This window comes from Pristiophorus japonicus, chromosome 8 (assembly GCF_044704955.1).
Source record: "Pristiophorus japonicus isolate sPriJap1 chromosome 8, sPriJap1.hap1, whole genome shotgun sequence".
In the NCBI taxonomy this organism is placed as follows: Eukaryota; Metazoa; Chordata; class Chondrichthyes; family Pristiophoridae; genus Pristiophorus; species Pristiophorus japonicus.
The window spans coordinates 30,315,596-30,328,723 of NC_091984.1; the positions used below are offsets into that span (position 1 = coordinate 30,315,596).

The 13,128-nt window shown below is 41.5% G+C and overlaps 1 protein-coding gene across 7 annotated transcripts in view; it reads left to right on the plus strand.

Moving 5' to 3' along the window:
* tlcd4a (TLC domain containing 4a) overlaps positions 1–13,128 on the plus strand; it is a 65,962-nt gene that overhangs the window by 20,045 nt on the left and 32,789 nt on the right. For all 7 annotated transcript variants that reach the window (XM_070886644.1, XM_070886643.1, XM_070886642.1 and 4 more), the window contains 2 exons: positions 1,202–1,260; positions 5,049–5,143. In XM_070886644.1, coding sequence (XP_070742745.1) covers positions 1,202–1,260; positions 5,049–5,143 — 154 coding nt within the window. The remainder of the gene's footprint in view (positions 1–1,201; positions 1,261–5,048; positions 5,144–13,128) is intronic.

Below are 13,128 nucleotides of genomic sequence, written 5' to 3' on the forward strand. Positions count from 1 at the left end.
AACTTTATTTCCCAGCATTCTTTGATATGTGAGTAGTTTTGCCATTTATTTTGAATGTCTATATGGGACAGGTAGAGAAATACATTTGACTTGACCATGCCCAACAAAATCACAAACTAATTGGGAGATGTTGACTTCCAGCATTGAGGACAACGTTGTTTGGGAGACTATTTTCTATTTAAAATGTCATCAAAATGTGATTTTACACTTGGATAGTAAATGTGTGTTTAATTTTCTGGCATTTCCCTTAAGCATAGAACTTGATCTGTTGCCTAAGTGCCAAGCTCTGGAATTTCCTGCCTAAACTTGTCCGTCTCTCTACCTCTCTCCTCCTTTTGAGACGCTTCTTAAAACCTACCTCTTTGACAAAACCCTTCCTAATTTCTCTTTGTGGCTCGGTGTCAAATATTTTGCCTCATAATACTCCTGTGAAGCCCTTGGGACGTTTCACTACGTTAAAGGCACTATATAAATACACATTGTTGTTAAACCTGTTGGAAGTCTGAACATTCATGTCCAATCAAATCATTTGACACTAATTTCTGCTTCATGCTTGTTTGCTTTCTGATTTTAAATGATTGAAGCATAAAACCTTAAGGACTTCTTTATCCTTCTGCCTGGTTGAACTTTGAACATGAATGGCAACAAATGAAAGATCAAATTGCCAGTATTGTTTGTTTAGAAAATGTAGACATATTCATGCAGAATACATGAAGTCTCTGTTACAATCTGAAATTAAAAAAAATAATAATTTGTGCATGAAAATGCTGGTTATGGGTGGAGAAGAAATGAAAAAAAATAAAACTCCATTATGCCATGTGCTTCTTAACCACTTTTCCCTCTTCAATTTCCCCCTGTCCCCATCTCTCCTGCAGGCACTGACTCCTTGTTAGGGTACAGTTTCTAGTTGAAATTTGCCTTTTGGTACTACGCCCAAATGGCAGTTATTTATATGTGAGCTTTGATAGCGTTTTGGCAGGCTGTTCAACTGCAAGGGCACCACAGCGGGGCCAAATATCCACATACATTCCCTTCCAGCATGAGTTTCTTGGTTGTTGAGGCTGCTCCAACCACTGCACAAACCTGGCACCATCCTGGTCTATTGTGATTCAATAACCAAGGGGTTCCATGCTGAAAGTGGTAAATTTGAACACTGATTATTATTGTGAAATGTAAACTTCTGTTTTTTTGCTATTTACAGGGGGGAACCTAAACTGGTAAAATTAAATGTTGGTCTGACTGCAGGCTACCTCATTTCAGGTGAGTACCTATTCAACCAAAGTATTTTCTTCTGGCAATACTTTATTTAACTGGAATATATTGTAGTTCCTCTGTAGCACAGTAGCATCTGAATTTGATTAGGAACTAGGTAAAAAAGGGCCATTGCTTCATGACCAGACTGCGATATTGGTGGATGTGGAAATCTCTGGTTTAATCATCTTTCTCGAAAGAATCCAATGGCTTTGTGGAGTACATTCAAAGAAAAGACTTGGATTTATATAGCGCCTTCCACGACCATCGGACGTCTCAAAGCGCTTTACAGCAATTAAGTACTTTTTGGAGTGTAGTCACTGTTGTAATGTGGGGAACGCTGCAGCCAATTTGCGCACAGCAAGCTCCCACAAACAGTAATGTGATAATGACCAGATAATCTGTTTTGGTGATGTTGATTATGGGATAAATATTGGCCACGACACTGGGGATAACTCCCCTGCTCTTCTTTGAAGTAGTGCCATGGGATCTTTTGCGTCCACCTGAGGGGGCAGATGGGGCCTCAGTTTAATGTCTCATCCGAAAGACGGCACCTCCAACAGCACTTCCTCAGCATTGCACTGGAGTGTTAGCCTAGATTTTTTTTTTGTGCTCAAGCCCCTGGAGTGGGACTGAATGTAAACTGGAATCTTGTTAGGGTAGTGTTACTGAGGTAATATTTCTAAGTAGAACACTAAAACAATGCCATTAAGTGCTCCATCAGCACTATTAAGGGAAAAAAAAACAGGCTGACATTTTGGGCTGACTGTAGGTCAGATGAAGGATCTGCACCCAAAATGTTAATCGGTCTCTGTGACTTCAGATTCTGTTGAACCTGAAGTATATTGCCAGCATTTGTAGATCTATCTTTATTTGCACTAAAATGATTCTTTTTCTGAAGAACATATATCCTTTCAACTTAGTAAAATGAAGCCTTTTTTATGACATGAAATGTTTCTGTTGACGAAGAAATATTTTAATGCTGTATGTTAAATGATCATTTGAACTTATTTTTTTTTTTAATCAATTTTTGTTGTGACGTCTTGTTAAAAGAACACTGGGGGAGAGGTTTGCGGGAGTTAGTGGAGGCGCTAGCCAGTAGCGCTCTGCTCCTGCCGGTAGTGCCGCTGTGCCAGCCATGACGACGTCATCACCATGCCCAGCAATCCGTTTTTGCCCCAGAATGAAAATTCACTAGCACTCTGAGGCTGCCACGGGTGATGTACGTGCCAGCCTCGCGAGTCGTGTACCGGGTTTCAGTCCTCGCGGGCCGAAAATTAAAGGGGAGGTGTGGCACTGACTGTTTTAAAAATGGCCGACTTCTGTGCCGGGCTGCAACATCGCGACACGGACCTCGCTCCCCAGTGGTGTAGTGGTGGCCCCTTCTCCCCAATGCAGAGTTCGCTTTTACAGAAGGGCCCCGAGCTCCTGCGGTTAGTGCCCCAGTCCTGTGAGGCTGCCATGGGCAATGTCGGGCGCTCCACTTCCTCTCCGGGGAGGTAAGCCCAATTTAGCTGCCGGGGTGGGACTTCTGCGCCTGGCGCAGGAAGTCCCGCTTCGCCTCGGTTACCGCCTCCAAACGTGATGGTACCGAATTTTGCCCCCTATATGCTTCCTTCTAGAATCATCTTAGCATAGAGATTTCTGAAATGGAAACTTTGCTGCTATCGTCTTTGAATAGATTCAAATTTAAACCTTTACTTTTTGCAACTGTGTGGAAGGACTTGTCTTGTCATTTGTCTCACCTTCCCGAGTCCTCGATCTTTCCTCAATTTTTCTGGCAGATGTCCCGAGAGAATAAGCTTTTTGTTTTAATCCTCAAGTTTTTTTTGGTTAGAGGTAGTTTTTTGTGAGGGGAAGGGCGAAGAATGAAGAGTTGGTATTTGTCAGTGAGCCTTCTAGCTCCAGAGTGGTTTTTGTGTGTCATGTGATTAGATTAAGGCAATGTTACTGCAGTCCTTCACAATTGATGATCAACATATGATTGCAGCACCATTCCAGGCCTGTAATTAAAGGGGTATCGTTACTTTGGGGTACTGCTTTCAATGTAAAGTACTTCACTGCTTGCTGACCATATAATTAAAAGTAGTTGTGTGTATATATTTTACTACTTGTCACGAGGCAACACCAAGTATCGCTTGCCAGCAGTTTGCTAATCACGTTCGAGAGGCCTGTTCATTAACTACTTTTATGGATTGCAGAAGCAGAGCCAAAATCTACTTTCATTGTTACTGACTTAACGAATCTACCACCTATGTTAGAGAGTGGCTTTGTCAAGTAAAATCAAAATGCTGGAAATAAACAGCAAGTCAAGTTGCAGCTGAGTTTTGAAGACCGGTTCTACTTGAAATGTTAACTTGCCCCTCTACATTGTATTTCCAGCATTTGCAGTTTGCTCTTTATTTGACATTATTAAAATATGTGAGCATCCAAGTAAACTATAAAGGTGGGTGGGGGGGGGGGGGGGGGAAGGGTGCTTTCATCATAACATTTGCTTTATCATGAAAGAATTTTAACACTTACACATTCAAAATGTTCAGATCATTTACTATATTAGGAGCAATAATCCATTGCTATTTCTATTTGCAGTGGGAATCAGTCTATTTGGAGACTAATCAGACTGCTGGCCACTGACTCCAATAATATTATGAAGTTATTGCATTTGCAAAGGGAGCCCTGGGTGTGTCCACCCAATTAGCACTACTTTAATGGAGGGCATGCAGGGCTGCACAGAGGTGCCTGTGATTTGTATGTAATCTCATACTTTAAAGAAAAAATCAGACACTTAACAGAAGTGCTTGCTGCCAATTTTGCTTGCATGTAGATTCATCAGTAGCTCATGCATAATACTTAGAAACATAAAAATTTACAGCGCAGGAGGCCATTTCGGCCCATCATGTCTGCGCCAACCGACACAGAGCCACAAGGCCCCTGGTCTGCAACCCTAAAGGTTACACACAGACCCATGAACAATGACAGAAAGGCAAAGAGCACCCAGCCCAACCAGTTTGCCTCACACAACTGCCACACCCCTTATACTGAAACATTCTACACTCCACCCCAACTGGAGCTATGTGATCACCTGGGAGAGGCAAAAAACAGAAAACCCAGGCCAATTTTGGGAGAAAAAAATCTGGGAAAATTCCTCTCCGAATCGTCCAGGAGATCACCCTGGCCGTATTCAATTCCCTGCAGTACTTACCATTATATCTGTGCCGTCTAACAAAAGGTCATCCAGTCTAATCCCAATTACCAGCTCTGGGATCGAGTGCCCAACCAACCATCTCTTAAAAGTGGTGAGGGTTTCTGCATCCACCACTCTTCCAGGCAGCAAATTCCAGATCCCCACAATCCTCTGCGTAAAGAAGCCCCCACCTACACTTATCTGCAGTATCTAAACCATTCATGTAGATACCTGATTGGTTAACATAGATTGATTCTACAAGCTGTGTTAACAAGTACAGAAATTCACTTGTATTTAAAGTAGTATTTAGGAACATGCAAAAAAAAAAGAGTTTACCTGAGGAAGTTGAACGTTATACTCAATTTTAACACAAAATATTCACAGCACAAATTTCACTGACTTTTTTTGGAAGTTTAAAAAAATATAGTCGTGTTACTTTTCCGGTTTAATAGTTGATAGACTGAGAACCTGATAGATTTAAGTAGTAGCTTTTCTGTGGTGATGCACTAAATCAGCCCGGCACTGTTGGAAAAACTGCTAGTTTTGCTTGAGCAACTAAATAAACCTCTCGGCTACACCTATTTCTAACTTTTGTTTTGTATTGCTTTTCTAGATTTCCTGCTTATTTTATGGTATTGGAATGCAATTGGAGACAGATACTTTATTATCCACCATTTGACTGCGCTGTATGCTTACTACTATGTACTGGTGAGTGCCATATTAGACCATAGCAGTATTTGTGGGCAAGAAAGGACCAAGAGGAAACAGCAACAGGCTTGTGCTTTCGGCAGTAGATTTTGTTTGCAGTTTACAAGTTCAAATTAATGGGGCAATATTGAAGAAATATCAAATATAGTTGTTGGATTAATAAATGTTGTGTTTCACCATTTGAACTGAGTTCACAGTGAGTACTTGGAAACTTTCTGAAAATGACCTTTGTGGAATTGAACTTGTATTACCAAGCCAACATACTTTACACTTGTGTTAGCATAATGACTGCGAAGAAATAACTTGCATTATATACCAGATGTCTCCGACATCCTAAAGCACTTCACAGGCAATTAAATTATTTGTAGTTAAACTTGGAAGCCAATTTGTGAACAGTGCGAAAAGATATCCTAAATGTCTTGTAGTTTGAAATATGTTTTGACAACATATTATTTCTACTTTTGCACTATCAATAGGGTTGTGAAATTTGGTCCTAATTGGAAATTTCAGGTTTGAACATTTCAATAACATTTTTAGAGCCAAAAATCAAATCATTTGTAGTTTTTTTTTAATTCTCATTTCTGAATCAATGAACTAGGATGTCATTTGCCATCCATAAAATAGGTCAAGGATTTATTATGAGTGTTAACCGCTTTTCCAGTTTGACTTCAGAATTCCACAGTATTAGTGTGAGATACTCCTGTGACAGCGGTCTGCATGGAGGGATTTTACTGTAACCAAACCTAGATTGAGATGGATATAGTAGTGCAGTACATTATTGCTGACGAGTTGTTACTGAATGGGATTTCCCCACATTCTGAATTCCCCACTCAGCTTTGACCTAGGCACCGGATATGGACACAACAAAGACACATTTAGCCCAGTCGACCCTTCTTGTGAACATCTCGGGACTGGTGCCAAAGTTGGGAGAGCTGACACAGACTAGTCCAGCAACAGCCTGACCGTCATACTCACAGAATCATATCTATCAGACAATGTCCCAGACTCCTCCATCACTATCCCTGGATATGTTTTGTCCCACGGCAGGACAGACCCACCAGAGGTAGTGGCACAGTGGTATACAATGAGGAGGGAGTGGCTCTGAAAGTCTTCAATATTAACTGCCGTCCCTATGAAGTCTTGTGACTTCAGGTGTAACCTGGGCAAGGAAACCTACTGATTATCACCTACTGCCCTCTCCTAGCTGATGAAGTATGTCTTCAGATGGAGGAAGCACTGAGGGGAGCAGGGGTACAGAACTTACTCTCGGTGGAGGACTTCAATGTCCATCAAGAAGAAGGCCTCGGTAGTACCACCACTGACCGAGCTGGCCGAGTCCAGAGGACATAACTACCAGACTGGACTTACGGCAAGTGGTGAGAGAACCAACGTGAAGGAGTAATCTATTTGACCTCAACCCCTCAAATCTGCCTGTTGCAGATACATTTGTCCACGATACCATTGGTAGGAGTTCCTCTTCACACCAAGGGCACCATCTGTTGTATAGTGTGGCACTATCTCCGTGCTAAATGGGATAGATTAAGAACTAGCAGCTCAAAACTGGACATTCATGAGGCCCCATCAGCAGCAGCAGAATTATATTCCACCACAATCTATTAACCTCTGTCTGTCATATCACCATCAAGCCGGACGACCAATCCTGTTTCGATGAGTAGTGTAGAATAGCATGCCAAGAGGAGCACCAGACATACCTGAAAATGAGGTACTAACCTGGTGAAGCTACAACGTAGAATTTGCATGCATGCTAAACAGCGGAAGCAGCTTGCTACAGACTAAGCTAAGTGATCCCATGACCAACTGATCAGGTCAAAGCTCTGCAGTCCTGTCTCATCCAGTCGTGAATGGTGGTGGACAATTAAACAACTAACAGGAGGAGGAGGAGGCTCCATGAATATCACCATCCTCAATAATGGTGTAGCCCAGCACGTGAGTGCAAAAGATAAGGCTGAAGCGTTTGCAACCACCTTCAACCAAAAATGTTAAGTGGATGAACCTTCTTGGTCTCCTCCTGAGGACCTCGCCATCACAGGTGCCAGTATGAAGTCAATTCATGTGATATCCAGAAATGGCTGAATACAGCAAAGACTATGGGGCCCCAACAACATCCCGGCTCTAGTGCTGAAGACCTGTGCTCTAGAACTAGCTGTGCCTCTAGCCAAACTATTCCAGTACATCTACAACACTGGCATCTACCTGACAATGTGGAAAATTGCCAGGTATGTCCTGTCCCCAAAAAGCAGGACAAATCCAATCTGGCCAATTACCGCCCCCATCAGTCTACTCTCCACGATAGAAGAAATTGTCAACAGTGCTATCACGTGATACTAACTCAACTAATAACCTACTCACCGATGCTCAACTTGGGTTCTGCCATGACAACTCTGCTCCAGACCTCATTACAGCCTTGATCCAAACATGGACAAAAGAGCTGAATTCTGGAGGTGAGATGAGAGTGACTGCCATTAACATCAAGGCATCATGGAGTCCTAGTAAAACTTAAGTCAGTGGGGATTAGGGGGAGAAAACTCCAGTGACTGGAGATATACCTGGCAGAAAGGAAGATAGTTGTGGTTGTTCGTTCCTCAGTGCAGCCTCCTAGGCCCAATCATCTTCAGCTGTTTTGATGACCTTCCCTCCATCATAAGGGCAGAAATGGGGCTGTTCGATGATGACTGTACATTCAGTTCCACTCTCAATTCCTCCGACCATGAAGCAATCCATGGCCGCAGCAGGACCTGGACAACATTTGGGCTTTGGCAGATAAGTGGCAAGTAATATTCGTGCAACGCAAGTGCCAGGCAATGGCCATCTCCAATAATCTCGAACACCTCTCACCCCTCCCCCCCCCCCCCCCCCCCCCCCACCACCCTGCAACCCCCTGCCTCGACATTGATTGGCATTTACCTTTGCTGAATCCACTAGTCAACATCCTGTGGGTCACCCTTGACCAGAAACTCAACTGGACCAGTCACACAGATATCAGAACTATTAGAGCATGTCCGAGGCTGGGTATTCTGCGCCAAGTGGCTCACCACCTGACCCCGCCCCCCCCCCCCCCCCCCCCCCCCCAAAGCCTCTCCTCCACTTACAAGGCACAAGTCAGGATTCTGATGGAATACTCTCCACTTGCCTGGATGTGTGCAGCTGCAACACCACTCGGAGCTTGTTTTAATAGAAGCAATCCACTTGATTGGCAGCCCATCCACTCCCTCCACCGCACATCGTGACTGCACAGGTAGCAACTCGGCAAGACTGCTTCAACGGCACCTCCCAATTCTGCCACCTCTACCACCTAGAAGGGCAAGGGCAGCAGGTGCGTGGGAACACCATCACCTCCAAGTCACACGCCATCCTGATTTGGAAATATACTGCTATCAAAATCTTGGAATTCCCTACCTAACAGCACTGAAAATACCTTCACCACACAGACGGTAGCAGTTCAAGAAAGCCGCTCTCCACTACCTTCTCCAAGGCAATTGGGGATGGGAAATAAATGCTGGCCTTGCCAGTGACGCTCGGGTCTCAAGAATGAAAGAAATCGGTCTGCTTGTAATTCTCAAACATTGTATACAGTGAGCAGGGAAGGGAAGGGAGATAATTCCCACTTCGGTTTCTGTAATGTTAAAATTGGAGATCTTGGGGCTCCTTTTCGTCTCTCTTCTTTCCCTCCCCCACCCTCCCCAAACACAGATTTGTGCTTATATAATCTATGCAAAGTCTGTATTTCCTTAAAACTGACTGACTAACTTTTCTCTGGTTTTAAAACGGTGCGCTATAATTATAAACTATAAATAGTGCATCTTTTGTTGTAACTGAAACCTTTTACAGGGCTGTGAATTGTCAGTTCAGTATTTTAAAATGTCTTGCCATATTGGAGTTGTGGAAAGTAACTGTGCCTTTAGTCTTGCCTCTGGCTGTTCACTCTTGGTCCAAAGATTTCGGAGATTTGCATCACTGGGTTAGCTGATTTATCTCTCTATTTTGGTATTTTTGCATGCAGTGTTTAATTGTAAGTGGGACGTAAATTAACATTCTTCCTCATCTCTGTCTTCACCTATTGTAATTGTGCATGTTGTTGCATTTGTGTCTTTGTCTTTGTGTTTCGTCCCAGGGTTCAATTTTGCCTCTAGCAAACATCTTGAGTGAAATAAGGCAGTTCCCAGTTTAAGACACCCCTGTCTCCTCCTAATTTCTATTCCCTTGCCATTTCTCAAATTTATGACTCATGCTGGGGTATAGTTCCACAGATGGTGGTGATATCCATCGAGGACCAGGTCTAAGTGGTCTTGTGAGCTTAAACTGTGTATGCTAGTAGGTTGTTCAGTGGTAGGGCTCCTGTCTTCATCATCTGTGTACACTTCCAAGGGTCACTGAACAGGTTGAGAATTTCTGCTACCTCCCCTTCCAAATCCAGAGCCATTTATCCCAATTGTCTTATTCCTGTCAATGTTCTGGTAGAAACCAATTAACTCGGTAGCCAGGTGAAACCAAAGATCTCCCAGGTCTGTTCGGCTCAGTACCACACTATTTGATGGAATTACCCATTGAGCCAATCAAAATCTAGCTTTTAAGATTTTTTTTTTGCCTTTGTTATTTAATCTGCAATTGCGTCTGTAAATGAATAGCGCAGAATAGGACAGGCAATAAACACTCCATACCCTTCTTTTGTTGAGAGGTGCCTCATGAGGTTGGTCAGTATAAGAATAGGCTCATTGAAGCGCTATTCTATTAATCAACTTTAATGCTGGCCTGTTTGGTTTGGTGCATGAGCATATTGCTGCATTATTTTGTGCATAACCAAAACCTAAATTGAGCCCAAACTAATGAACTTGAGTGGCGAACCACTACCACAGTTTAGTGTGAATAGAAACTATTAACTAATCACCGTCTTAATTAGGCATAAAGTGTTGCCTAATTCTGATCTTTCAATACTGCTCCTACATTTAAAGCCATTTGCAGTTTGACAATGCAGACCCATCGTGTTTCTGTGTGCAAGTGTTTACTTGCTTTAAATTTCCATCCAGAAATGTAAACCATAATGTCACCTCAAAAATGCAGTTGCACTGTTACTGAAAGAGTTTCTGCTTTGCAGCAATACAAATGAAAATATAACTCTGCAGTCTGTCCTGGCAGCAACAGTGCGATTTGCTGATGGGCATTGTAACAAGGCCTTGCTGACTGTGAATCATATTTTGTACTTTCCAATAGCACAGTATAACTGTTGCCAAAGTTCTTTCATTTAAAAACAAAATGCCCACCAGTGCAAATTGCTAATGAAGGAAAATGGGCACTGTCTCACTCAGGTTTCTGACAGAGGGCTTGTAAAATTTTTTACATCAGTTGTGATGGTGTTCAAAAGCTCTCTTTCAAATATTCTTTTCCCCCACAAGTAATCTTTGAACAAAAATAGCCATTGAAACAGTGTGAGCTTTTTTGCTTTATTGCCAGCATGAGAATTGATGCAAGCAAACCTCTTGATTACTGCTTTACGTGGCGCATATATATACATTTTGAGTGCTGAAAACCCAAATTAACTAAATACAATTTGGCATTATATGTCTATTTTAAAGTAAGCTTTATGAAGGAGGAATAATGGGAGGCTTAAATTTTCTCGTACCTGTGTGTTTTTGAGCGTGCATGGAATGCCTCAACATGTTCTAAATGGAAAATTGAAATCCCTACACTATTGTATCTTTTTTGATAATTTGTTACAGCAGTATTAATGAATTCCACTGGAGGTCAGTTTACTTAAGTCAAACATGGAATGGTCAATTTGCATGAAATGATCTCCAGAATGTTGTGTTTTTTTTAAAATGAGGCCACCTGTGTTATCTTAAACATTTAATGGAGAATACTGACATTTTTACATTTACTTTGGCTGCAGAACATTGGTAACTGCTTTCTTGTAAATTCTTGAAAGGATGCTGCTTTTTCTCTCCCTCCATTTGGTACTGTACATTGAAAAGTGTGAATCTATAGATAACAACATAGACGTCAGTGAAAACTTTTTTGTATTTTGTTGTACTGTCACTGACTCTTGACTGCTGACAACTTCTGTCTTTCTGGTTTGTCTGAAAAGTGTGTGTTCCAGTCAACACCTAACATTGTGTCTTTCCTTTCACAGTGCTAGAATGCATGTGTTTTCTGCTTCTCTGCTGCTAACTGTAGTCCTATGTGTGTAGATGCTGTGTAGTTGTCTAACTTTGTCCTTTTTTTCTCTAACTTACCCAATTATATACTATAACCCCACTCCCTTTATTAGTCCAAACTAAAAATGAGAAACTGCAAAATTACAAAATGATGAGAGAATCAATTTACCTAGTGAGCTTCTATACCTGTCTTGTCTGCAATTAAATGCTATTGCTATACACTGAGCAATTGTATTGCCTAGTAATAATATGGACTTACCAGAATGTAGTGGTATTAGTATACAATGCTTTCAACTTCAGTTTTGAAAGGGCTTTTTATTTCCTTTTTTTTTCCATTGTACATTTCATGAATTTATTCATTCGTAACACTGTAAGTATGCTTTTAATCTTTTTTCTGTTTTCAGTAGAGCTATCCGGTAAGATAACCAAATGTTTTTCCCCCAATGAGAGTAAAAATTTTTTTGCTTTAAACAAGTAGCAGCTATTGATATCCACCTGATGAGATGTAAAGAATGGCAGAACGCTAAAGTACATATCTAATAATAGGCAAATTGCATGATCCATGCTTTTTTTATTTGGACATCTATTTTTCTTTCTTTTTTTTATTTCTTTGCACCATTTCTAGCTCCGAGAGTGGAAGGGTGAATCCTAATATTTGGCAGCACCATTTTGTAATTAGCTGCTATGAATTGTGCAAGAGCAGCCAGGTGTTACTGGCCCACAGATGTCCCCAACACTCAAATGCTTGAATCTCCCCTGAGATATGGAACTTGATTTGTGGGGAGGGGAGGAGAGCCAAAGCCCAGCAACACCGTGATGCTTGCCACCAGAAATTATTTTTATATCAGTCTTTTCCTGCTGAGTGAATTTCATTACAAACTGTTCACAGCATCAACTGTCTCGTGTATAATGACCTGCTTTTCTCGCTAGGTGCTCTTCTTTTTTTTTTTCCCCCTCTCTTTCTTTCCTCTCACTCACTCTCCTGACTCCTGACCCCCTACTCTCTTTTTTTCTTTCTTTTTTCTTTCTTTTTTCTTCTTTTTTTCTTTCTTTTTTTTCTTTTTTTCTTTCTTTCTTTTTTTCTTTCTTTCTTTTTTCTTTCTTTCTTTCTTTCTTTCTTTCTTTCTTTCTTTCTTTCTTTCTTTCTTTCTTTCTCTTTCTTTCTTTCTTTCTTTCTTTCTTTCTCTCTCTCCCTCTCGTCCCCCTTTCTCTCTTCCTTCTTTCTCTCTCTCTCCCTCTCGTCCCCCTTTCTCTCTTCCTTCTTTCTCTCTTCCTTCTTTCTCTCTTCCTTCTTTCTCTCTTCCTTCTTTCTCTCTTCCTTCTTTCTCTCTTCCTTCTTTCTCTCTTCCTTCTTTCTCTCTTCCTTCTTTCTCTCTTCCTTCTTTCTCTCTTCCTTCTTTCTCTCTTCCTTCTTTCTCTCTTCCTTCTTTCTCTCTTCCTTCTTTCTCTCTTCCTTCTTTCTCTCTTCCTTCTTTCTCTCTTCCTTCTTTCTCTCTTCCTTCTTTCTCTCTTCCTTCTTTCTCTCTTCCTTCTTTCTCTCTTCCTTCTTTCTCTCTTCCTTCTTTCTCTCTTCCTTCTTTCTCTCTTCCTTCTTTCTCTCTTCCTTCTTTCTCTCTCTTCCTTCTTTCTCTCTCTTCCTTCTTTCTCTCTCTTCCTTCTTTCTCTCTCTTCCTTCTTTCTCTCTCTTCCTTCTTTCTCTCTCTTCCTTCTTTCTCTCTCTTCCTTCTTTCTCTCTCTTCCTTCTTTCTCTCTCTTCCTTCTTTCTCTCTCTTCCTTCTTTCTCTCTCTTCCTTCTTTCTCTCTCTTCCTTCTTTC